This window comes from Nanorana parkeri, unplaced genomic scaffold, assembly GCF_000935625.1.
Source record: "Nanorana parkeri isolate BGI_ZX_2015 unplaced genomic scaffold, ASM93562v1 scaffold364, whole genome shotgun sequence".
NCBI classification, from domain to species: domain Eukaryota; kingdom Metazoa; phylum Chordata; class Amphibia; order Anura; family Dicroglossidae; genus Nanorana; species Nanorana parkeri.
Window position 1 is genome coordinate 959,330 of NW_017306632.1, and position 25,623 is coordinate 984,952.

Sequence of the window (25,623 nt, forward strand, 5' to 3'; positions counted from 1 at the left end):
CGAGCGCCCCCCCTCCCTGCGCCTTACCAGGCCACGTGCCCTCGGCATTGGGAGGGTGTCCCCATGCCGACGGGGACAAGGGCCTCTTTCCCACAACCCTGACCCGGTGGTTGTGGGGGACTGCGGGCAAGGGGGCTTTTTTGCATCGGGGTACCCCTTTAAATAAGGGGGCACCCAGATGCCGCCCCCCATGTGAATGAGTAAGGGGGACCTGTACCCCTACTCATTCACTAAAGGGTTAAATTAAAATAATTAGTAAAAAGTCCAGACTTTTGACAAAATCCTTTAATTGAAAAAAAACAGTCAATTTTTGACTATTCCTTTAATAAAAAATGTAAAACAAAATGGCTCCATCAATGTAATCCAGAGTCAATCAGGATGCAGGACCCCCGCCGACCCGCCGAAATAAAAAAAGTCCCGCCGCAGACGACCACCCGAACCCGACGAAAACTAGCCGCAAATAAATGAAATTCAGTCGTAATGTCAACAGATGGGCGGAGCGAGGCATGACGTCACGGCTTGCTCTGCCCATTTGACATTCTCAGCTGTCAAATGCTACATATTGCATTCATATATATCAAATGCTACTGTGGTTAAAAGTTCCGAGTCAATAGTGTAGTGGTTAGCATACAGACTTGCCATTGTTAAGGTCGCAGGTTCTAATCCAGGGCCGGGTAGAGTAATAGATAACGTTTAGAATCCGAAAAACGAAACTAAACTAAACAATTTTTTTTGTTTCAAAACGAAACAGAATTAAACTAATTTTTTTTTCTTTGTTTCAAAACGAAACGAAACTAAACTAATTTTTTGCTGGTGCACATGTCTAATCTTTGATACGTTCAGAACAGTAGAAATTTGGCGCAGCTTAAAATTAAAGTTGTTTTTTTTTACAACAAAGAAAATTCAATTAACTATTGATTAATGCACACGTTCATTTCAACATGCAAATAAATATTAAACATCATAGGAGTATTCCAAGGCAGCAGAAGTCAAGTCCACAGTAACTCCCTGTGCCTCTTACAATGTCCGCGGCCATTGCTGCCCACTCCCTTCCTCAAATGTATGATTACTGCTCTGTGCTGTGTTGCTACAAACTCTGTCCATTGTAACCTCACATTACTTCTCACAGTACCACTCTCTCATATTAAAATGCTCCCCTCACTAAAGGTGGCCATACACTGGAAGATTTTTGGCCGAAAATGTTCATTTCTACCATGAACTCTCATTCAATTATAGCTCGAATACCCGATCAAGTATAGTCAAATGTCCTTTTCAGAAATAGTTTGTTAGTTTGACAGTCTTCACTTGTGCTGGCTGTACAACATGGAGGCCTTCTTAGAAACTGAGGTGTGCTCATTAGTGATGGGCCGAACACCCCCGTGTTTGGTTTGTATTCAAACACCCGAACGGCCGAAAAGTTTGAATACAAACTCGAACGCAATGCAAGTCAATGGTGGGTCGAACTTTCAAAAATGATTGTCCTCTTTAAGAGGGCTTATATGCAAGTTATTGTCCATAAAAGGTGTATGGGGGTCCGGGTACTGCTCTGGGGGACAGAAATCAATGAAAAAAACATTTTGTTTTAAAGGAGCAGTGATTTTAACATCACTTAAAGGGTAAGAATAAAAATGAAAAATTCCTTCAAATATCGTGCCCAGGGGGTCACCTTAACCTGCCTGTGAAGTGGCGGATCTGTACAATGTATAGAACCTGCTGCAGCAAAACTGACAATTTCTAAAAAAAAAAAAGACATATTTTTTACTCTTAAAGTGTGCAGTTCCCCCTCCCAAACAATACCAGACCCTTTAGGTCTGATAGGAATGTAAGGAGGGACCCCGTGTACAAAAAAAAGTGTGTGGGATTCCCCCTCAAAGTCATACCTGGCCCTTAAGGTCTGGTAGGAATATTTAGGAGAGACCCCGTGTACAAATAAGAAAGTGTGTGGGGTTCCCCCTTAAAGTCATACCAGGCCCTTAAGGTCTGGTAGGAATTTTAAGGAGGAACCCCACCCCCAAAAATGGGGGGGAACATGGGGTTCCCCCTAAAATTCCATACCAGACCCTTGATCCGAGCATAGGCCTAGTAGGGCCGGAAAGTCCAGACTTGATAAAATCCTTTATTTGGAGAAAAAACAAAAGACATGTTTTTCACGAGTCTTTTATTTATAAAAAAAAAATGGATCCACCGAAGTAATCCATGGTCAATCACGATGTCCATCGTTGTCCACGACGACAATGAAATATAAAATAAAACAATAAAAAATAAATAGAAATAATTAATTTTGACAGATGCCGGCAAAACATAAACAATTGAGCGGGGATAGCAGTGACAGCTAGCTCTGCCCAATTGTGTATTTTGCTGTCATCTGATAGGTGAAACATGATTGGGCAGAGTCATCATGACTTTGCTTAATCATGGCTCCAAATCTGTACTGAGACTTTAGCCAATTAGAGCTTTGGAGGGTGCTTTGCCTTAAGGGACGTTGCACGGTAGAACATAGCGCAAACATCCCATAAAGTTCGGCGTTCATACCCTGTATGGGGAGGAAGGATATGAGGCACAGGCAGCTAACGCACTGCAACAGAGAAGACAGTGCATCCCATGTGATACAATTCACATTTTGAGAAGACGAAAGGATTAGCAGACTTTAAAGGAGTTGTAATGAATGTGAGTGGATCAGATGCTGATTATCTGCCGAGATGGAGAGTGAATGAAATAGCTTCCAACCAAGGTGAATGTAGCGAATTGCCAAAACGAAAGTGGAACAGTCTGCAGCAGTAGTCCGGATGATGAGCTGTCTGAAGTACACTTGATTGGCGTCAGCACATTGCTTGAACACTGAGCAACTGAACTTCCTAACTTAAGCCATCTGAGAAGGAGGAGCTGGATGATGCCTCAGCCTCTTACATGCAGGGAGGATGGCACTGAACATCAAAGTTGGAGCAAAGATAGATGAGTATGTTATACATGCCCTCACCCACTTTTGCTTCTTTCACCTCCCCCACTGAACCTTTATCCCTCCTCACAGCAATGCACATGAACGTGTTTTCCCCCACTCTCCCTAACAAATCTGCACCACTACTAGCCCCTCATTGTCTGTAGGCTGATCTCCCACCCCATGAATGCACAAGGCACCCTCTCTAAAGGCTGAACCTGCACACCCTCACAACACCTCCTCAATTTCATGACTGCACCTTACCCCTTCATCACTATACTTCCCCCTGCTCTTACTTAATGCTTGCATGCTACCCTCCACCCCTGCAGTCACCCCACAGCAGGAAGAAGCCCCCTTGATACCTCCCCTGAACCTGAACTCCCCTCCTACTCTAACTACCTCTCACCACCCTAACCTTGCCTGTTCTGGAATGGCTCATATTTGCTGGTTTATTAAAGGAAACAATGTCATGTTTCAAAAAGTGTTCTTTAGTGTGATATTAATGTAATCGTTTCTGAACAATAAATTACCACTGTTCTTATGTTTTCAATTTTCTGTTGTCATACTCTTCAGGATAACACAGTTAGGTTGCAGACTGCAATCAATGTATTAGACACATGATTGCTGATGATTGGTGGCTTAAAGTAATTGTTACACTACAAGACACCTAGAAAACCATTACATCCACATTATGTAAAATTCTTTGATACCTGATACATGCAAGTTAAACTTAATATGCCTGACATACTGCCAGTGATGGCATGGTATTGATTAAAAGAAGTTTCAATTGATTACCATTTCAGTCCAGTCAGGTAGTTTCATGTTTGCAGGTGTGTAACAAACGTTTGACTCCTTTATCAGTGGTGAGATAGCACCTTTCACAGATCCATCAGAGACCTTAGCTTTCGGGATTGCAATGACATATGCATATGCAGATTTGTACATTTGGCATCAAGACAGTTCTAGTATCTTTTAGTTCAGGAAGAGTTGGTTTATGGTGCAGAGGCTCCTGGTGTAGGAAAAAGGACAGTTCATCCTCAAAATTTATCACAGAGGTGAAGAGATTGCATCTTATCTATCCTTGATTACTCTGGCAGTATGGACATGGCTGCCTGACATCATCCCTATGTAAACAACAACAGGTCCTGTAATGCTGGCCATGAATAGACCTCATTAAAACATTTACAGCTCATCAGTTTAGAGGTAATCATAAATAATGGCCCTAGCACAGCAATGCTTAATATGTGTTAACCTGATTGCTGTTTACCTATGAATGGGCATCATAGATGCACATTTGCATGTGAATGCACATGCATTAAAGTGGAAGTCCTTTCAATGTTTTAACTTATCTTTATGACATTCACAAGATAGCTGACAAGTTTCTATGTAATAGTACATTCAGCAGTGACAGGTCCTTTTTGTTGAGACATCAGGCATATATTAGATCCCTGATACTTCCCCTGTCCTGCTTCTGAACAAATTGAGTACAAGACAGTACTCAACCTGACAGGTGCTTGCAGAGTGCTCACATCTCCAAAGATTCTCCTCCCCATTCACAACATTCCTAGCCACTTCAGTGTTGACCCTGAGCATTATGCACAGGTTTAACCTTTTCTTTACCCAGAATTCCAAGCCTGAGAAATTTCCAGGCTAAATGCTGAAGAGGTTAAAACAGCAACATAAATGCTAACATTTTTTGCACATAAATTAAGATTTTCCATGATCTGCATAACGTATCTCTGTTGCTAAAATCCATGGAAATGGTGGCCACTTGCATCATCACTAACTGGCCTTCCAGGTTCCTGTGGAGGAATCAGTGCACAGAAAGTACTCTCCTGTACTTTCAAGTGCCAACATTCAACACTTGAAGACACTAAATCCCGTTTCTTCATTCTTTACCTAATAGCCAATTTGTGGACATGCTGAGAAGATTTAGCAGCATTCACACACTCACTATTCTACTACAGCAGAACTGAGCAGAAGAGCTATACACCGTTCTTTGTGGGGTTGCACAGATACCAAGTACAGTACTCGTTACGAGTACATGTACCGATACTTTTGAGCTCCAAGACTAGACTAGAGAAAAATTCAAAAATTAGGAGGCAGCTGTCATTTGTAGGGAGTACACGGAGCTCCTGGGATTTGTACATCTCTGTTTTAATGTATGATTTTGTTTTTATAAATATAAATAAAGGGATGCACAGATACCAGTTTTGCGAGTACGAGTACTGGTACTTGCCGAGTACTTACGAGTACGAGTACTGATACATTTTTGTTTATTGTCATGTGACAGTTTTTCTAAAACAATACAGACTAATGATATCAGGACAGTGGTGGAGCGCCAGAGCCAGGTCCCAGCTGCAACCGCTGCAACCCTGGTAGTCCTCATGAAAATGCCAAGTATCTGCACTGGTACTCGAAAAGTATCTGTGCATCCCTAGTTCTTTGTATTACACAGTTGGGTGAAGCTGACAATACTCAGTAAGCAAGCAAGATTTTGTTAGGTTTTTTTTCCGGTTTTAACCAGCTCTTGCTCTATTAATCCTGCCAACCTGTTGGCCAGTTGGTTACCTGAGTTCTCTCAGGTGCATTGGAGGCTGGGACTTGCAAACCACAGTACAGTACTTCCTGTGTATTTGTTCCTCCATAGGATTCTGGATGGTCAGTTAGTAATGTTGTAAGTGGAATATAGCATTTATATTAATGTAATACTTTGCTAGGTTCGATTTTCAAAACAAAGGTACTGTCATCCTTTAATGTTATATCTTATTTTTTAACATTTTAAGGCAAATTTTAAAGCTTCTGCTACAATGTATCCTGTAGTACAAGCATCTAGTAAATGTACACTGTTTTATTGTAGCAAACACATTCCACCTGGGCCACTATCTGCATGATATATGCATTTTCTCTCCATGTTTGCATAGGTTAAATCCAACCATCCAATATATAATTGCCGGTATTTGACTTTCCTCCACATGGCTTCTACAGGGTGTATGAGTGCGACAGAGAAACGGCGTTGTGAACTTTTTGGATCTATATTGACTAATAGGAATGGATCTATGCTATGTTTAGTTAATTCCAGAGTAATATGTCAGAGTTATATAAACACTACAAATAAATAACAATGTTTTAGAAGTAAATTAAACCAATACTTCAAGCCTAACATTGAATATTGTATTGACAGGGTGCTTCAAAGCTGGAACATATTACGAAGATACATCAATAAATAAAGAAAACTGCAATTACTGGTAATGTCTCTGTGCTTTGTTTTTCATAACATTTCAAATCTATCGTGATGATTCACTATATGATAATGAGTACATCACATGAAAGTTTTTAATACTAGTGATTTTTTACACTAAAATGTCTAAATGAACTCATGACTACTGCTTTATCTTAGTATGGAACTCAATAGAGCCCTTCTTGTTTAAAGAACCTCTTGTCTGGCACTACTGCACCACCCTAGCCACCATGAGATCAAAGTGTTACATTAGCAGGAGCACTAACTTAAAATAGTATTAAACACGCACTTTTTTTTTTTTAGCATGTTAATTTTTATTGAAAGAATATAAAGAAGCAATACAGAGAAAATGTAAAGTGACATAAATATAAACTTGCTCATCCATGTCTTTATGTACCTTGCTTTGTGTGCTGGTGCGCAGTCATGTTGGAACAGGAAGGGGCCATCCCCAAACTGTTTCCACAAAGTTAGGAGCATGAAATTGTCCAAAATTTCTTGATATGCTGATGCCTTAAGAGTTCCGTTCACTGGAACTAAGGGGCCAATCCCAACCCCTGAAAAATAACCCCACACCATAATCCCCCCTTACCAAACTTTACACTCGGCACAATGCAGTCAGGCAAGTACCATTCTCCTGGCAACCGCCAAACCCAGACACGTCCATCGGATCGGATTGCCAGACAGAGAAGCGTGATTCGTCACTCAAAAGAACACGTCTTCACTTCTCTAGAGTCCAGTGGCGGCATGCTTTACACCACTGCATTCGACGCTTTGCATTGCACTTGGTTATGTAAGGCTTGGATGCAGCTGCTTGGCCATGAAAACACATTCCATGAAGCTCTCTAAGCACTGTTGTTGTGTCAGTCTGAAGGCCACATGAAGTTTGGAGGTCTGTAGCTATTGACTCTGCAGACAGTTGGCGACTTTGGCGCACTGTGCGCTTCAGCATGCGCTGACCCTGCTCTGTCATTATACGTGGCCTACCACTTTGTGGCTGAGTTGCTGTTGTTCACAGTTGCTTCCACTTTGTTATAATACCACTAACAGTTGATCGTGGAAAATTTAGTAGCAAGGAAATTTCACGGATGGACTTATTGCACAGGTGGCAACCTATCACGGTACCACACTTGAATTCACTGAGCTTCTGTGCTTGATTCTATACACCTGTGACCATGGATGTGATTGGAACACCTGAATGCTATGATTTGGAGGGGTGTCCCAATACTTTTGGCAATATAGGGTGTGTGTGTGTGTGTGTGTGTGTGTGTGTGTGTGTGTGTGTATATATATATATGTATATGTATGTATATACTGTATATATACACACATATACATATAGACACATATTGTGATGTATGTGTCCCACACTTTTACCCCTGAAGCTCTTGGCTCTCCTAGCCTCACCAGTTCTCCCAGCTTCCCTGGCTGTCTTCGTGTGCCTCCAGTACAGACACCACCTGACTCCACTTTGACTTCTGGGGGAGTTCTCCTGACTCCATGAAGGGACCGGTGGTCATTCAGTTACTGCTGTTGATGGGTCCCTCTGGGTCTGAGGCAGAACCTCAACAGCAGATTAGGTGGTCAAAGTCCTGTGATCGCAGTAATAGATGATCGCTGTGATCACAGAGCCTGGACAGTCACAGAGGCGGCAGCAGCTCACTGTGTTTTGTGAACTGCTAGCCAGCTGTGCGTTACAATAGTGATAGAAAGTATCTCTAAGGAGAATACTGTATTCAACTCAGCGATAATAAGGATCAAAGCCCCTGTAAATCAGAAAAATAACCCCTTAGTGCCCCCTAGTTTAAAAAAAATTAAATGTAAAAATAAAAAATAAAGTTTTAATATTTAAAAAAGGAAAAAAGTTTTTAAAAAAGTCAAAAAAGTTTAGAAAGGAATACTTGTAATAAAAAATTATAACAAAACATAGTACCAAGGAGATTATTAAAGATAGGAGACAAACATACCACATTTTAAAATTGTTCCAATTTAAAATTGTATTTTGTGACCTATAACTCCCAAAATAAACTGAAATCACAGACATACGGTATGATATACCTTATCAATCAGGACAAATAAAATAATTTATTATAAAATACTTATTGTTAGCTAAACTAATTATGTGCACATTATTTTGCCAAAGCTGTGAAAAATTAGTTTTTTTAATTTGTTTGCATTTTTTGTATTTTATATAAAAAATAAGAATTAATATATGCATACAAATGTTCATACGAAAAATATTGTCAGAACATTCAATAATGCCAAAAGTGGCTTGTAGAATGTTGTTCAAAATTTTATTTGATTTTAAAGCAAAATTCCAGGCAGGAGGACAGTTTCAAATAAAGAATTAGTTGTAGGGATTAGACAGACCTTAACAGGTCTGATTATCCAGGCTGCCTACGGCATCCTCAAAACAAAGTTTCTTCTTTCAAATGATTAGTACAGCTCCCACTGTATTTCCAGGCCGCTTGGAAGTCAGTTACTGTTGGTCTCAGAATTTAGTGCTGTCACATCCTGGAGGAGAGAGGGTTGGGAATGTGACCATAGCACTGAGGTCTACTGAGATCCACAGTGCTTGGCTTGCAACCTGGAAGCAGCAGGAGCTGTGCTAATCAGGTGAGAGATGAAACACATTTTGAGAATGCTGGAGGCAGCCTGGGTAATCAGATCTGTGATGGTCTTTCTATTACCTACTACTAATTGTATATTTGAAACTGTCCTCTTGCCCAGAGTTTGGCTAAAACATTTGATTTTGGAAGTGACGTGAGTTTCTTGAACAAAACCCACATTCACTGTTAGAATTTCAAGGTTAAAGAAAAATATGTAATTTCAATCTGCTACTCTCAAGGAAACAAAACTATTTCCATTCAACCACAAAGATTAATAGAGCCTTTCTTTTGTAACAATAAGTGTTTCTAATTGGTGTATGTGCAAAACAAAACTCATCACTTTTCTGGATGAGTCCTTGGGCTGAAAAGGGAAGATTAAAGAAATGTCCCTACAAATTGCAGTGCTATGTTCCTCCTGATGCAATATCAACTTAAGCAAACCAGTAATTCATACTGAGGGAAATGGATAGGAATAATCTAAAAAAGAAGTTTAGTTTTCACTTTCACAGGACAGTAAGTAAAGCAAAAAAAATAAAAATCTGTCAGCTTTGGGTTATTAGCTATTATTATGCTCAGTCAAGAAACTAAGTCCTGTTGAAATCCTCTTATGACAGTCTTTATGTTTTTTCCATCTTGTACTTGTGGTGCTTGTGACTGGAAGAGTGGTTTTATAGATTGCTGTTTTATTTTTAATTGGTACAATGAAAGAGCTTTACATATGCTTATATCATTATCATGCTAAAAGGCATTATGCATTTTTTAACAGTGCACTGCAGATGCATTTAAAGTAGAGAGCTATGCATTATTTTTGAACCATTAGAGGCTACTGCTAGTGTTGACATATACAGTGCAGCAGTAATTGGCTTTGGGAGCTAGAGACCTAAAACACATAATTATATAAGACAAAGGTCAGGCTTGAATCTCCTTCTGTGTTTGTGACAAATTATTTGTGACCTTGTGTGTTTACTTATGTAGCAAGAAAAACACTTCTGTATCACTAATTAAGTAAAGAACATTGAATGCTAACCACAGTATGACAACAATCTGTTTAGGGTGCTTGGCCCAATCCATTTTCTAGCACAGGTATTGAATGTATTATGGTAACAAAATTCAGTGAAAAATCAATAGACATAGCTGCCAATGGTTCAGATCAGTTTCCCTAGACGAATCAGCTGATCTGATTGACGGACACCAATGTGTGATGCTTTCTCTTCAGACTATGCTGGACTCATTCCCCAACAAGACACATTTCCCAGACTGAACTGTTAAGTGCTATGTAACAGTATAGGATATAGAGACAGAGGGCATTTTTTATAGCTGCATGTCACGCAATCAAGGAATACCTCTGAAGATGAAATAGATAAGAACTTTTTTTTATTAAGCATTTATCCCTAGGATTAGCAAAAACAGCATCTATATTAGACACAATACAAAATAAATACATAGGGGTCTATTCACTAATCTGCCGTAAGCAGCCGAGTGAATGACTGACCTAAAGCGAAGTGAGCTGAATGCTGTTCGGCTATTCACTTCAGGCTGGTACGGCTGATTTCATCTGGTGGCCTCGCAGGAAGCCGCAAGTGCAGGAGGAGTTCAACTCAGCCGATCCAACATCTGGATTGGCTGAGCCGAACCTCCGGCACACTACTCGCTGCTGTTCGGTCTATTCTCATAGATGCCGAACAGCAGTGAGTGAATAGCCGAATGCCGCCGAGCGGCATTCGGCTCGGCTGTTCTGCTCGGTCTCTCTGTGGGACCGAGCAGAACAGAAAAACAGTTAAAAAAGTAGAAACATAAAAATAGAAAATGATTGTGCTGAGCTAGCAATGACAGCTAGCTCCGCCCAACAGTTTTCTATTGGCCGGCAGTTCTGCTGCCGTCAAAAAAAAGCACAAAAAAAAGCCTAACTCTCCCGGGCGCTCCGGGAGTCTCCCGTTCCCGGCCGTCAAGGAGAGAAACACCTCTATCTCTTTTTTTTTATTCTGACACGGAGCCGTGTCAGAATAGAAAAAAAATACATTTTTGGCCATAGGAATGCATTGCTAGATTCCTATTGGCTATTTCAATTTGCAATAGCCAATAGCAAACTAGCTATTGTACCCGCCCTCTGCTGCTGTCAATCAGTGGTGGACCTGTTGGAGAACTGCAGCAGAGGGCGGGTGCAATGCTAGTTTGCTATTGGCTATTTCAAATTGGAATAGCCAATAGGAATCTAGCAATGCATTCCTGTGGCCAAATTCTTTTCTATTCTGACACAGCTCCATGTCAGAATAACAAAAAAAAGAAAAAGAGGGGTTTCTCTCCTTGGCATCCGGGAGCGGGAGACTCCCGGAGCACCAGGGAGAGTTAGGCTGTCTGGAGATCAGTGTCCCTGGTTAGCTTGTAACCAGGGATGCTGATCTCTCTGCAAGTAGCAGAGCCAGCCGTAAGATCACGGCTGGTTCCGCCCAGCTGTCACGACTGAGCCGCTCGGCCAAGTTCAGGAGCTGTAAGAGCTATAGTAAATAGCCCGTCCAGCAGTCCTTCAGTTCTACTGAACCGAAGGGGTCCTGGGGCCGAAGCTAGCCGAAGGATCGGCCGAAGCTACAGCTAGATCCTTTGGCTGCTTTGTGAATAGACCCCATAGAGTAGACATAAATATAAGCAGGATGACAAACACACAAGAATAACCATCAAAAGGTTTGTAAGAAATCCTGTTTATATTCAATGTGTATGGTGTTTTTTTGTTTGCTGTGTGCAGTAAACATTCAAATAGTGTTGCTTTTATACCAGCCATTGCTCTCAAGCACATAGGCCAATAGGCTAGAAGACATATCTAAAAACTCTGTATGCTATGTTGACTAATGAAAAAGTAATTGCATGTAGGAGAAACACTTGACTCTATATTCCAAGCACCAGAATATGAAATCTGGTATGCTGACCAGTGCTTGAACTTCTGAGCGTGCACACAAAGTTCATGCAAATGATAATCCCACTTTCCTGGGTTTCCAGTTCTGTATTTTTTATATAAAAATTAAGGTTATTTTACAATCTCCTTTACCAATATAGAGCTCATTTGGAAGTGTTGGATTTGATTTGCATGTGGTGACACCCTTGAAATCCCAAGAAACAATGAAACAGACAGATGTAAATGACAGACAATTTTATTCAGTGGTGGGTGCATGCTGAAAGTAGCCCAAACAGTTGCGGGTAGGCACATTCCCTGCTACACAGGTATACTGTATATCAACTGCTGCCATTGATTGGGTTATTGGTACTGGATCTGTTCCAAAAGAGCAACTCTTTCTAGAAGATTCAAGTTGGTTTGCTCAATATGTGTCAATTTAGATGAGACTTTAATAAGCTCCTGTCTGATTTCAGTAAAACCCTGTTTGTATACAGATTTAATACGTGCTGTGAATGCTTCAAAATCCGCCTTGGTAGGAACAAGTGCAGCAATATCTGCCTTTGTTGGCAGAGCACCAGAGACCTGAGGTAAACATCTGTAAGTGACTGGGATTGTGAGGCCTGGATACCCTAGGAAGGCTCGCCTGGCAGGGTAAGTTTGTGAGAGGCTTGTCACGAAGACCCCATGGAACTCTCCTCTGCTGACAGAGGTAGGGGTAGAGTCCAATCTGCGCGATCGGGTGCTTTTTCTTCAGACTTGTGGTCCCTCCTACCTTTGCACAGAAGCTGCCTCTGTGCTTCAGGTTGCTGTCTTCCATTGCTGGCTTGATCTGCTCCACACCTGACTTCAGTGAGCTCAGCTGGACTCTTTGCTCCTAATAGCTACTACAGAGTCAGTTCTGGATCAGCTTGAATCCACATTGCTGGGGAAAATCCACTTAAAAGGAATTCTACCAAAATGCAAGTACTGTCTAAAATTCCCAAAGGACTTTTGTATTTCTTTGTGAACTCTAGAAGTGATGGAACCTTTAGTTATAATTTGAACAATCCTCTATGCATATCGATGAACTGTGATATTAAATGAGGACCGCATGTTGATGTTCTGCATTATAATGTATTGATGATCACTCCATTTTGTTGGAATCATTACTGATATTTGCTACCTTGAGCTGATGAACTTGCTGTATGATAATGGGTTGCTTAAAAGTGGACATTGATCTGTTACCCATAATTAAATTACGTGAAAATCCTGATTGACCCTCTTAGTTCTAAGTACCTTAAGTGGCGTATGCAGTTGTGATCCTACTGGAAGGAATAATACCTAATTGTTGCATTGCAACCTGCGTTCTTATATCATGTATTTGTTGTCTGTTGACACCATTAGGCACATTTTCCCCATTTCGTGTCATAGTGAAACCCCTGTAATGCCAGGGCAAAAATGCAGGGCCGATGTTACAAAAAAGATACTGATAACAATGAAAACCTATCAGAGGTTCTAACCATTACACACACACTGTACAAGAAAATGTGTTCCGGCGCTGTCTTTGTCCCCTTTAAAGAGATATTCTATTACCCCCCTATTCCTTTAAACCCCATGTTATTGTTTTGACCTGCTCACAAATTTAGATCGGATCAAAAGGTTCCGTACTTATATCTGCCGCCTGGCCTGATTCAATAGAGTATACTCCCACAGAGAGAAAATGAAAATCACACCAACTCCAATGTGTGTAAAATCACTTCTTTATTATTGTTTCGCACTCTTGTGTTTTATATAGACAGCTGATAGTGTACATGATGGGACAAGGTCAGATAATAAATGTTGTTAATAAGGGCTCGGACAACAATAAAAAGCGGAAAGAGGTTTCTTACCCTTCCCTTTTGCTTTTGTGCAGCGAAAAGAAAGCTTTAAGGTGGAGTTAGACTTTAAAGCATATCTAAACCCAAAAACAAAAATGTCATATATTGCAGTTTACTCGTCCTTAGATGATGTGGCTGCAGTGCTTTTCTTTTTCAGCCTTTTTTTCTGTATTTCCACCTGCTAATCCTGAGAATACCGTACTTCCTGTCCCTGGATGGCTGCGCTCACTCCATTGTTTATCTCCATTACATTAGGGTTGATAGGATTCGTTGTTTGCAGGGGAAAGATAAAGTTGTTACCGCTTTCTGTTAAGCTCACAGGAAGTGACAAGAACACATTTCTGGCAATGTCAACAGGTATTTTCAGTACTTGCTGAAAATTTTCTTGGCCTGGAAAAAGAAAACTAATGCAGCCATTAAAACTAAGTAGTGGTAAGTTTATTTATCCTTGAAAGAGAGAGTTTGCTTTTACTTTTGTTTTGTTTTTTTCCAGTAGATTTTTCAGAATGTTTAATGTTTATAGAATCTCAATTCAGAAGTATTTTATTGTTTATCTCTATGTATAATATAACTTTAATGTATTAATATCAGTTTTAAGCATTTTTAATTATTTTTGCATGTTGATATCAGTTGAATTTTCTCTTGCAGTTACTGTCGGAATACTCAGTGGATTTGTTCAAACCATACTTGTCTTGTAGAGCCAGATTTGATGAATTACATCAATAATGGAAATTTTGGGTAAGACGACAATTAATACATATTTAATATTCAAATGATTATTTACCATATTTAAGATTCCTTTAATCTATAAAACCTTTATTTCTGGTGAAAAACCGCCCACTAACAACATATTTGGTTTTACAAATTAATACATAGGGGCTGATTTCATCCGCATTAATTCAGTTAGTTTTCACCTTTTGTTTTATAGAGAGATTAAACCGATATTCTGACTGTTTTCAATGGAAGCATGTCCACTTTTGTGCTCATTTTCCCTTCATGTGTCATAAAAAGGATATGTTGTCTGTCATTGCTGTTATCTTTCTGAAAATGCTAGTTGTCTGTCTGGTGTCTAGTAGTGATGAGCCGAATTAACTTGGGTTTGAGCCCAAAGAATGTTAGCCAAACAGTTAAAAAAAGTTTGCAAATAGTGAACACTCACTGAACCCCATTAGTCTGTTGGATTGAATAGAAAAGGAATTGTCAAACAAAGGACATGGTGAGCTGGGTGCTGAAAGGTAAAAGTGCAAAAGAAAAATTTGAAAAAATTTGCTTTGGTAGGTAGCAGCCCTTTCAAAGAGGCTTAAAGAGGAACATTTAAAATGCACAATTCTTTTAAATAATATGATTGGGGGATACTCTAAACCTGTCTGTGAAGCAAAAATGACATTTTCAAAGAATAAAATGCCATTTAACTTGCCGGTAAATTAAATTTCCCAGCTGCTTTGTTTGTAAACAAAGCAGCCAGGAAATCCCTTTAACATCTATACCAAACCCGTATCCCACATGAGGGTGTGGTATGGATTGTACAGAGGGACCCCAAAAATGGCATGGAGTTCCTTCCTAAAAACCATACCAGACCTTCATCTTTGATGAGGGTCTGGTATGGAATTTAAGTGGGACTAAATACAAAAATATGGGTCACATTCCTTTAACATAGAGAGTGTGCCTTGGCCAGGGTGGGGGGAAGTAACCTGGCAAAGCGACTTATCCCTGTGGTAATGAAGACTAAGGCCTCTTCCCCACTTCTCTAGCCCTGTGGATGTGGGGTCCAGGGGGGGCTTATCAGAATCTAAAAAACTGCCATGTCCCATGATGTCCTAAAATATCCCCTGAAGTATATGACTAACAACGATTCTCTTCCTCCGATCCTCTCACCATCCTCTCACCATCAATGACTGCAAAGCTTCAATGCTGTCATTCACAGTGGGATACTGGTTGCTAGGAAAATAGCATCCTGGCAAAAAATGACTCATCCACTGCCCCATTCCGTGATGGCAAAAGGCTGATTGATCCAGAGGTTTGATGGGTTGGGGGGGCCAACTAAATAGCCTGCTTGCCCAACTGCTGAATTGCAAAATGCTAGAGTTTTTGAAAGTCATCCCAAGTTTATACCTACAGTACTTTAAAATCATAGACTGAGAACAGCTAAATTGTAACTGAATGTCAGAAAAGTGTCAGAATTACGTGTCTTTATACTTGTTTCACGTTAGTGAAAGTATTGAAGTCAAAGCATCAGAAGAAGGTGAAATGAGGGCATGGTGACTCACGCATGTTGTCATTTCACAAACTGCACAGTGAACAGCGTTTGTTGATAAAAACTTCAAAGTCTTTTTCCAAAGTGACATAAATTACACTAGCATTGTAAACATCACCTGGATGTTGCCTTAGATATGGGGAGTGCCTGGACTTATCTAAATAAAAAAGTCAAGTGCACAGAGTGATTGCTTGTTTATTTTTTATTGTTTTTTAGCATGTCAAATTTTTATTGAAAATAATAAAAAATAAAACATTACACAACGATCAAGCATTGATATGCCGCAGAGATTATGGGGTTGATTTACTAACCTTTTAAACACACCACGAACGTGTATACACCTCTGTAGTGTGTTCCCTCCCAGCATGATCTATGGGAGGAATCGAAACACCTTTGTAGTGTGTACACACCCAGCAGGTGTGTTGTTCAAAGCCCTGCAATGAATTGCAAGGTAATGTGGTGTAAATTAGCTCTATGTTATGTTGCTTGCGTTGATGAATGCAGGAATGTAAATGCAGGAGCTAACCATTTTTGTCTAAACTGTGAAGCAGCATTATATATGCATCATGTGCATGATTTTTCCATATATGGCATTAGTGGAAATATGCTTTTAGAGACTTTTTGGTTGATAAATACGTTTTGCTGTGTGAAAATCACACACACCTGGTGTGTGTGTGTGTGTTTAGGTTAGTAAATCAACCCCTATATATCAGTGCGCAGACTGAAATCCAGACATGTCAGGCAAATTACATCCATAAATTGAAACTGAATAACTAGATCCTTACAATATGGATACCCTCCGCTGGAATGTTGCGCATCAAATATGTGCCATTCAAACAACAAGTAGCAGACCCCATAGCCATGCGGGTCGGTACTGTGGGGAGAAGACCAATTCGAACCATTAGGGGTATTCGTGGGTGCAACAGGAGGAACACTCGTGGTGGAAAGTGGTGGTGGGAACCTCGATTGAGAGCAGCAGATCAAGGGTCAAAGGACATCCAGGGGACCTAGGGAACCCATCAGTTTGGCCTCGAGGTACCAGTTGGACAGCTTAAAAATGGACATCAGATCTTGCAGCTGTTGTAATGAAAACTCTGCTGCAACATAAGATGTCCAAGTAGCAAAAAACGTTTTAGTGCGAGCTTGATTAAATTTCGTGTCCAGCTTGTCCAATAACAACAAGCGATTCAGCAGGGGGCGGAATGTGTCCATGGAAGGGGGAGCAGATAAGATCCAGTTACACAGAATCGCCTTTTTGGCTGTCAGAAGACAGAGATGCTCCCAGCGGGTAGGGCAGGAGGGGTTCCTGTTCATGGGCAGGGGGAGGGCATGCAGTAGGCATAAGTTTGGGGAGAACGTCCTGTTCTTATGTGAGTGCACATTCGTGAAGGACACTATGGCTGACCAAAAGTTTTGTATATGAGGGCAGGACCATAGTAGGTGTAGGAGGTCAGGTAGGGGGAGAAGGCATTTCGGACAAGCAGTCAACCATAAAGAAGACGTACCCCTAGTGGGGATATTAAAGGCATGATAAACTCTATGAACTGTTTTAAAGTATATTTCCCGCCAGGACTCATTGATAATAACCTTCCTGATTTGTTGCCAACCCTGCTCCACCATATGGATTGTGTCTTCAGTGGTCATGTCCAAAAATGCCGCCCAGCGGCCAATGTGGGACGGTACTGAGGTGGAAGATTCCTGTATGTGGGTCACTACGTTCTGGGCAATAAGGGATAAGGGCATCTTCATCTGGGGGAAGAGAATAAGGGAAAGAGGGGTGAATGAACCATTTCAGGCCAGGGCAGTGTAAGGTGACTGGAGATAAAGTGGCTTAATTGCATGTATTGGTAACTATGGGTGGCCGGGAGACGGTGTTGGGTTTGGAGATCCTGAAAGGTCTTTAGACGCCCTTGGGCGTCAAAGACGTCCGTCAGAACCACAATACCCTTTGCTGCCCATATCCGGAAGGCATTAGAGTCAGCGCCTACCGCAAATCCTGGAGAGGATCTGAGGGGGCATCATTGGGGAGATGACGCTGGGCAGGTGGAGTATTTTCCTGAGTTCCCTCCAAGCTATCACAGTGTCCGTGAGGAGAATGTGGTCTTTAATGTGTTTGGGGAGGAGCTTCAGTGGGGTGTTCAGGATACCAGGGGGAGACCAGGGTTTCATTAAGTGGCTCTCTAAGGGAATGTTGGTGAAAAAGGTGGTATCGTGAGTCCAATCCTGTATATGGCGGAATAGGCTGGCCAAATTGTAAGCCCTAATGTTCGGGAGGTTGGCACCCAACTTCCTCACTGGCTGTTGGAGTTTTTTGAGGGTGATCCTCGCCATCTTCCCCCGCCAAAGAAACGAAATGAAGGCACTTTGGAGGATTTGGATATCTTTATGTTTCAAAAGGAGGGGTATAGTCTGGAGAGGGTAAAGTAACCTGGCGAAGCAGATCCATTTTTAAGGGAATGACATCTGCCTAAAAGGGAAATAGGATAATCTTTCCAGGTGCGCAGTTCTTGGACTATTTTGTTTATAATACGTTTGTAGTTTAATGTATATAGATCTCTAGCCATCCGGGGAATGGAGATACCTAAATAAGTGATAGAGTGTTTCTGCATGAGCAAGGATGGATATGTGCGGGAAAGGGTAGTTACAAAAGCCTTATCTGAAGTCAGAGGAAGGAGTTCACTTTTATGTACATTGATTCTAAGGCCAGAGAAGGAACCATAGTGGGTAATAAGATCAAAGATTCTTGAGATTTGTGCTAGAGGATCAGACAGGAGTAACAGGATGTCGTCTGCAAATAAGGCCAGTTTGGTGTCGAAGGGGCCAGACCTGTATCCTGTAAAGGTTTGGGAGGATGCTAAGGCTCGGGACAGGGGTTCTATCACCAAATTGAAAAGGAGTGGGGAGAGAGGGCAACCCTGGCGAGTTCCCTTGTATAAACGGAAGGATGGGGAAAGGGCCACACAGGTATATATCCGTGCGGAAGGAGCATTATACATTGTTGTAACATATTTCAAAAATATCCCTGAGAAGCCATATCTTTCCATTACCATTGACAACCAGGACCAATTCACGTTGTCGAAGGCCTTCTCCGTGTCCAAGGCAAAAAGGGCCAATGGTCCGCGAGAAGATCCCGACAACCGTATTCCCTCCAAAGCAGTAAGTATTTTTCTCACATTTAACTCAGCGGAGCGACCGGAGACAAAACCCGCCTGGTCTGGTGAAATAAGCTGAGGCAGCACACCGGCAGTCTGTTGGCCATGATTTTAGATAGGAGTTTTGCATCACAGTTAAGCAGAGAAATAGGACAGCATGAGCCAGGGAGCAGTGGATCTTTCCCCTTCTTAGGTAAGATCCTGATATAGGTGGCGTTGAACGTGGGCAGGTAGCAACCTTGTTGCAATACGTAATTATATAGGGATACTAGGGTAGGGGAGACCCGATCTGTCAAGGATTTATAGAATTCGGCGCATAAGCCATCAGGACCAGGAGCCTTCGAGCCAGGGGAGCCATGAATAACTGCCTGGACTTCCTGAAGGGTTATCGCTTCATTCATGCGATCCAGGTCTGCGGCGGACAGGGAAGGCAAGGACCAGTAAGGAGGACCCCGCAGAGAGGTTTCCTGTATCCGCCGCATACAAGGATTGGTAAAATGTACGAAATGTGTCGCATACAGTCTCAGGGTCCGCGGAAGTCTCGCCCTTGTCTTTGGTCAGGTTCAGGATGTGGGAAGGAGTGTTGTGTCCCCGGATTAAGTTCGCCAATAATTTCCCGGATTTGTTCCCAAATTTTAAAAACTCCTCTTCCTTGTGAGAGCGTATTTGGAGGTCGTATTGGGCTATCCAATGGTCACAAGTTTGCTTAGCTTGGATCCATTCGGATCTTGAGTGAGGGGAAGGGGCTTGTCGATAATTAAGATATGCAGTCCTGGCCACTGTGCATGCCTCAGCATACCCCTGCCTGGTCCTTCTCTTCTGGGAGGAGACATATGCCAATATCCTGCCTCTCAGGACCGCCTTAGCCGTCTCCCAGAATAGATTAGGATCCACAGCATGTTGAGCATTATCAGAAGCATATTCATCCCACCAAGAAGTTAACTGCGCTTGAAACGTATCATCAGTACGTAGGTAAGAGGGAAAGCGCCATACTAAAGATCTGGAGGGTATCCCCAATTGTGCTATGTCCATCACCGGAGAGTGATCCGATATGACCATATCTTCTATGACCACAGAGGAAACCTTGGATACCATGTTAGGCGAGACCAGGAACATGTCCAGGCGTGAGAGAGAGTCATGCGCATGGGAAAAATGGGTGAACTCACGAGTTAGAGGGTGTAGATATCGCCATATGTCCACAAACCCACACGCCTGAATAATTGCCGAAAAATTTAGATCTTGGGCGAGTGTGGCATTAGAAGGGCGCCCTTTGGTTCAGGAGTGGTCCTCCAGAGTAGTCGGGACCGCAATGAATTCTCCCCCAAGGAAAACATAAGTATCAGGGGAAGGAGGAGACTCTTGCGACAGTAGCTTGTCAAAGAAAGGTTTGTTATCCAAGTTGGGGCCAAAAATATTCCAGATCTCGAGGGTAGTTTGCCCGATCTGTATAGTCACATGGGACCACTGACCCCCTCCAAGTCATGCCGTTGGGCAATGAGTAAATGAGGTAAGTTTTTGCCTATGAGAATCGCCGTTCCAACGGAACGGCCCACGGAGGGTGCCCCCACCACTGTTCCCACCCATGATTGCTTTAGGCGAGATATGTAATCACGGGGAAGGTGGGTTTCCTGCAGCAGTGCAATGTCTACCCTATGTTTTTTAAGGGGACGTAATACCTGCCTCCTCTTTTGGGGCATCCTAAGTCCCTTGACATTCCAGGAGGAATAACATTCGAGGTGATGGTATGATAATCAGGTTGTGACAGACCAATAATCTGCAGAGGCGAGCCGTTACCTGTGTCCCAGTGCTCCAGGAACGACTCAGTGGACCCACGATAGCGGGGGAAGGGAGGTGTAACACAGCGGTTACTCGGTTGTTGAAGAGAGTGTCGAGAGAGGTCTTCATCCACATGGCTGGATAGGTGCGGCTGCTTGCGACTAGTAGTGCAGAAACAAAAACAACAACAAGCACAAGATAAACTTCAACCTTCAGGTAGGAACAGATACCTGTCAGGGACTTCCTTTTTTCTGGATGGTGGTGTACAAAGGTCTGGCCACCTGCGACTGGGGAAAGGTTAACCCCTCGAGGAGAGCCACGGTGGTCATGGGATCGAGAACTTCCGGTTGCTACGCCCCGCCACTGTTGAAAAAAAGTCTCGTAACATGAACGATAACAGAGTGAGGAATAAAAATAAAAAAAGAGAGATAGTTAACGACTTGGGAACACCCGTCAAGTATAGCGCAGTGGTGTCACACAGCTGTGTGAACACGCCCATCTTTGCACCCCTTTTAGGGTAGGAGGGAAAACAATGGAGGAACGATCTGGCAGTCAGGTCCTCTTCTTCCACGGCGGACTCTTGAGTGGTGAGTTGGAGTGCGCGGCAGGATCAGAGAGATGCCTGTCAACATACACCTTGGCCTGGGCAGCTGAGGTGAAGCGAAGTTGATTGCCGTCGGGATCTGACAGGCACAGAACTGCTGGGTACGCCAGTAAGAACTTGATTCTCCTGTGCACCAGGGACTGGCAGACCTCATGGAAAGAGCGACGTACTTTAAACAGTTCAGCTGAATAATCCGCGAAAAGCAGCAATTTGCGGCTGCCCGCTACCAGTTGGCGTTGCCTCCTATAGGTCTGCAGAATGTGATGTTTATCTGAATAGTCCAGATATCTTACAATAACTGGCCTGGGTCTTTCCTGATCTTTAGGGGGCCTATACGGTGGGCCCTTTCCACTGTGCAGGCAGACATGATACCCATGGCTTGTGGTATAATGGAAGAACAAAAGCGCTGTAGATCAGCAGGCATTATTGATTCAGGGATCCCAATTATTCTGAGGTTGTTTCTGCGAGATCTGTTTTCTAGGTCATCGACCTTGTCTTGCAGGTATTGCAGCATTTTTTTGTCGTCAGTATGAAATCTGTCAGCCTCAGCAGCCCGATCCTCCACCCCACTAACACGGGCCTCCAGAGACTGCATTCTATTTGCCTGTGACTCCAAGGCCGTGGAAATAGGCCCCAGGTGCAGCTTCAATGAGTCTGCTATAATGGCCCCGATCTCTGATCGCAAGTGGGATGCCACAGTTGCTGCCAGGTGCTGGTAGTCTATGTGGGCATGGGGAGAAGCTACCTCCGACTCACCCTGCGACCCCATGTCGTCAGCTGCATTGTCCTCCATGGCCGCCAATGCAGGCAGCGCGATCGGCGGCTCAGGTGGTATATTTAGCATGCGGCGGAACGGCTGCGATCGCGCAATGAATTTGTCCATCACCAGCGGGATTTGTAGGTGGCTATCCGGGGCTTGGTGTGGCTCGATTTAGTCCCGATTTAGACGTTAGGGATGTGACGGGGACGGAGCTACGGAAAACACCGCTAGTCCATCCGGCGCCGGAACCGGAAGTCTCTTTGCTTGTTTATTAAAGATACAAGCTTATGGAAGATAGATCAAATTGCTTTTGTTTTTGTTTTGTTTTTTTAACTTTCCTTACAGTGTAAAAAGTTGAAATTAGAGGACAATCTCCCCACCAATTAAGAGCAAAATCAAGTTTGTCAAAATGTCTGGCTCATCTATAGGCATAAGTAGAAGCAATATAACCCCTTCAAAATGCCAAAGTGGAAAATGGGTTTCCCGATATCTAACCGAAGTAGAAAATCTCTTTTAATATGAAAAAACCTCTTGTTGATAATTTAGTAAATCAAGTCTCATGTATTCAGCATATATTAATAAAAGTATGGAAAGACATTTTCAAACTTAGCTTTCACAAGACTATCTAATCTTTTGGATGATAACATTTTTGTTTCTGAAGAAATAGTTTAACAGACTGTGGAAACTTTTCTGAAAGCTGCAGAATGAAGCCATTACATATATGAAAACATTTTAGTTCATCCTACTTTGACAATCATCATAGAGTTTGACAGCTTGCTTACAAGCTATTAAAACAAAACAGAAAAAACTTAAATGAATCTAACTTGCTTTTGATGTATAGCAATTTTAAAAATACTGGAATCATTTTCTAATATGATATTCAAAAAAGCTACAGATAGCAATATCTAGCATTTTTGAGAAAGATGGAGACCAGTTTGGTCATACATATTTGTTTGAACTGACTTTTACTTTCTAATTACACTTTATTTTATAAAGCAATAAAATATACATTATTTGCAGTTTATTATATAACTTGCAGTATATATAATTTTTTGAGAACCATTTTCATTTTACCCGATTTTCCCTTTTAACAATCATTTCCTTTAAATCTGAACTAAGGTAAATGGCTAAATAGACAGGTCAAATACATAGAAGGGGACTGTTTTTCAGTCCTGAAATTTACACAGCTCTGTCACACAGAATAATCCTGTCTGACAGGGGAGGAGACTTAATTTTTCTCTGCTGAATTTAAAGTGACCCTAAACTCAGAAGTTTAATCTTAAAAATGTATTCTAGTACCTTAACTATTCACAAATCTGTAACTTATTTGTATATCACTCAGCTGTAGATACTTGAGTTTAGCTTTAAGCAAATTTACTGATTTCCTAAAGTATGATATTCCTTACTACATTGTTCTACCTGTTTGCAATGAACTGTGAAATGTATTTGTTGTTTATTTATTTATTATTTGTTTATTTTTTGTATTATTACTGGTAGTTCTAACAAAATAATAAAATCACATTTTTAAATAAAGGTGGAAAGCCGAAAACTACAGTCAGTTTTGGGGCATGACATTGAATGAAGGATATGAACATCGACTGGGTACGATACCTCCATCTCCATCGCTTCTCAGCATGAATGAAATGGCTGTAAGTTTTTATGTTATTGTAGTTAGTAATGTATGTCTGAATATTATTGATCAAGCTATTTAGTATATATTGTACTTGCAACATGGAATACACATGTCCCAATATGTTATAATCATACTAAAATTACTGTACAAAAAGTAATTAGAAAAAAAAACGATTTGAAACCCATTTCTCTGGATGTCCTTCTCATGCTAAGCTGAGTAGTACTTTATTTATTGAGATTTTTCTGCACTAATGTTATTTCTCACTATTACCCTGTTGTTTCTATTGTGCACATATGTAGTGGGTCTGCTTTTCCATAACTACACATTGGGGTTGATTTACTAACCTTTTAAACACACCACGAACGTGTATACACCTCTGTAGTGTGTTCCCTCCCAGCATGATCTATGGGAGGAATCGAAACACCTTTGTAGTGTGTACACACCCAGCAGGTGTGTTGTGGAAAGCCCTGCAATGAATTGCAAGGTAATGTTGTGTAAATTAGCTCTATGTTATGTTGCTTGCATTGATGAATGCAGGAATGTAAATGCATGAGCTAACCATTTTTGTCTAAACTGTGAAGCAGTATTATATATGCATCATGTGCATGATTTTTCCATATATGGCATTAGTGGAAATATGCTTTTAGAGACTTTTTGGTTGATAAATACGTTTTGCTGTGTGAAAATCACACACACCTGGTGTGTGTGTGTGTTTAGGTTAGTAAATCACCCCCATTATCTCATATTAGAGCACAGTCACTCTGGTAGCTCAGACAGCTCATCATGGCTATACATCATTGTTTAATTTCGGTCTACTCACCTTAGCACTGGGTTTTCTAATACTGTATTTCACGTTGTATTTACTTCATATCGCAAAATATTTTAAAACCCAGGTCACAAGCTGATCATATACAGAGTGTGCCCTGTTGGCAGCCATCCACTTGACAAAGCTGGATTTTTCAATCCAATTTTGTCAAATGAGACAGTCTGAACTTTTTGGCTGAACAGTGACTACATCAAAGCAGATGCAGGCACTACCTGGCCAATTAGCAGCTGCTGCTGAATACAATTGCTAGCAGCGTGATATTTGTCCATATACACTGTTTAGTGATGATGCAGGAATCTATTAGCCTTTTTGTTTAGCCTGAAGGCTGAACAGACAAAAAAAACTGTTAAACTATGGCCAGCTATTCTCTGCCAGGGTAAGATCACTTTTTCTCTATATGAGCACATTATATTCTCTATACCTCAATGGGATTGTGGTTTAGTTTGAGATTTTATGTCATTTTAAATGTCTGTATAATGTGGCTTAAATGGGTTTTTGTTTTTATACATTTTTGTGCAATTAAAATTTTTTACTAAATTTGGGATGTGTGCATGTGAAATTTTATTTTTTCTGTAAGGTATTTGTCTTTCTGTTCCATTGGTTAATATTGTGTTCTCTTTGCTTCTGGTTTTGTAAAATATTTGATGTATTATGATTTCAACAACTTTAACACTCAAAAAAATGTTCTCCAGATCAGGGGAATCATATTTACTGAAATACTAAGGCGAGTAAAATTTTTAGTTTTTTAAGTAAACTTTAATCTGATGGGGGAAGTTTAAATAAACACAGATTTGCCAGTCTAGAGAACCACGGATATAAGAGGACACTCAGGCATAGTGAACGCATTTACATGAGTTCATAACAGACAACCATTCTAGAATTCCTACCTTGGGAAACCGTAATCTGTGTGATCAAAAAATAAAGTCTGTAACATATCAATCTATAGACTTTGTCTCAGTACCTTCATTGTTCCACAGAAGCCATATAACCAGTTCACCAGGGAGGGGGATGATCACCTACTTTCCCCTTATGGTGGGCAGGTAGATGGCATATATGCCACCCTCTTTGCTAGATCCCATTCTTGGGCAAAGGT

General features: G+C 41.4%; 1 protein-coding gene across 1 annotated transcript in view; it reads left to right on the top strand.

Moving 5' to 3' along the window:
• The window catches only part of TINAG (tubulointerstitial nephritis antigen), an 80,439-nt gene that overhangs the window by 5,314 nt on the left and 49,502 nt on the right, over positions 1–25,623 (top strand). Inside the window, exons 3-5 of the mRNA XM_018558857.1 lie at positions 6,094–6,183; positions 14,174–14,263; positions 23,606–23,720. Coding sequence (XP_018414359.1) covers positions 6,094–6,183; positions 14,174–14,263; positions 23,606–23,720 — 295 coding nt within the window. The remainder of the gene's footprint in view (positions 1–6,093; positions 6,184–14,173; positions 14,264–23,605; positions 23,721–25,623) is intronic.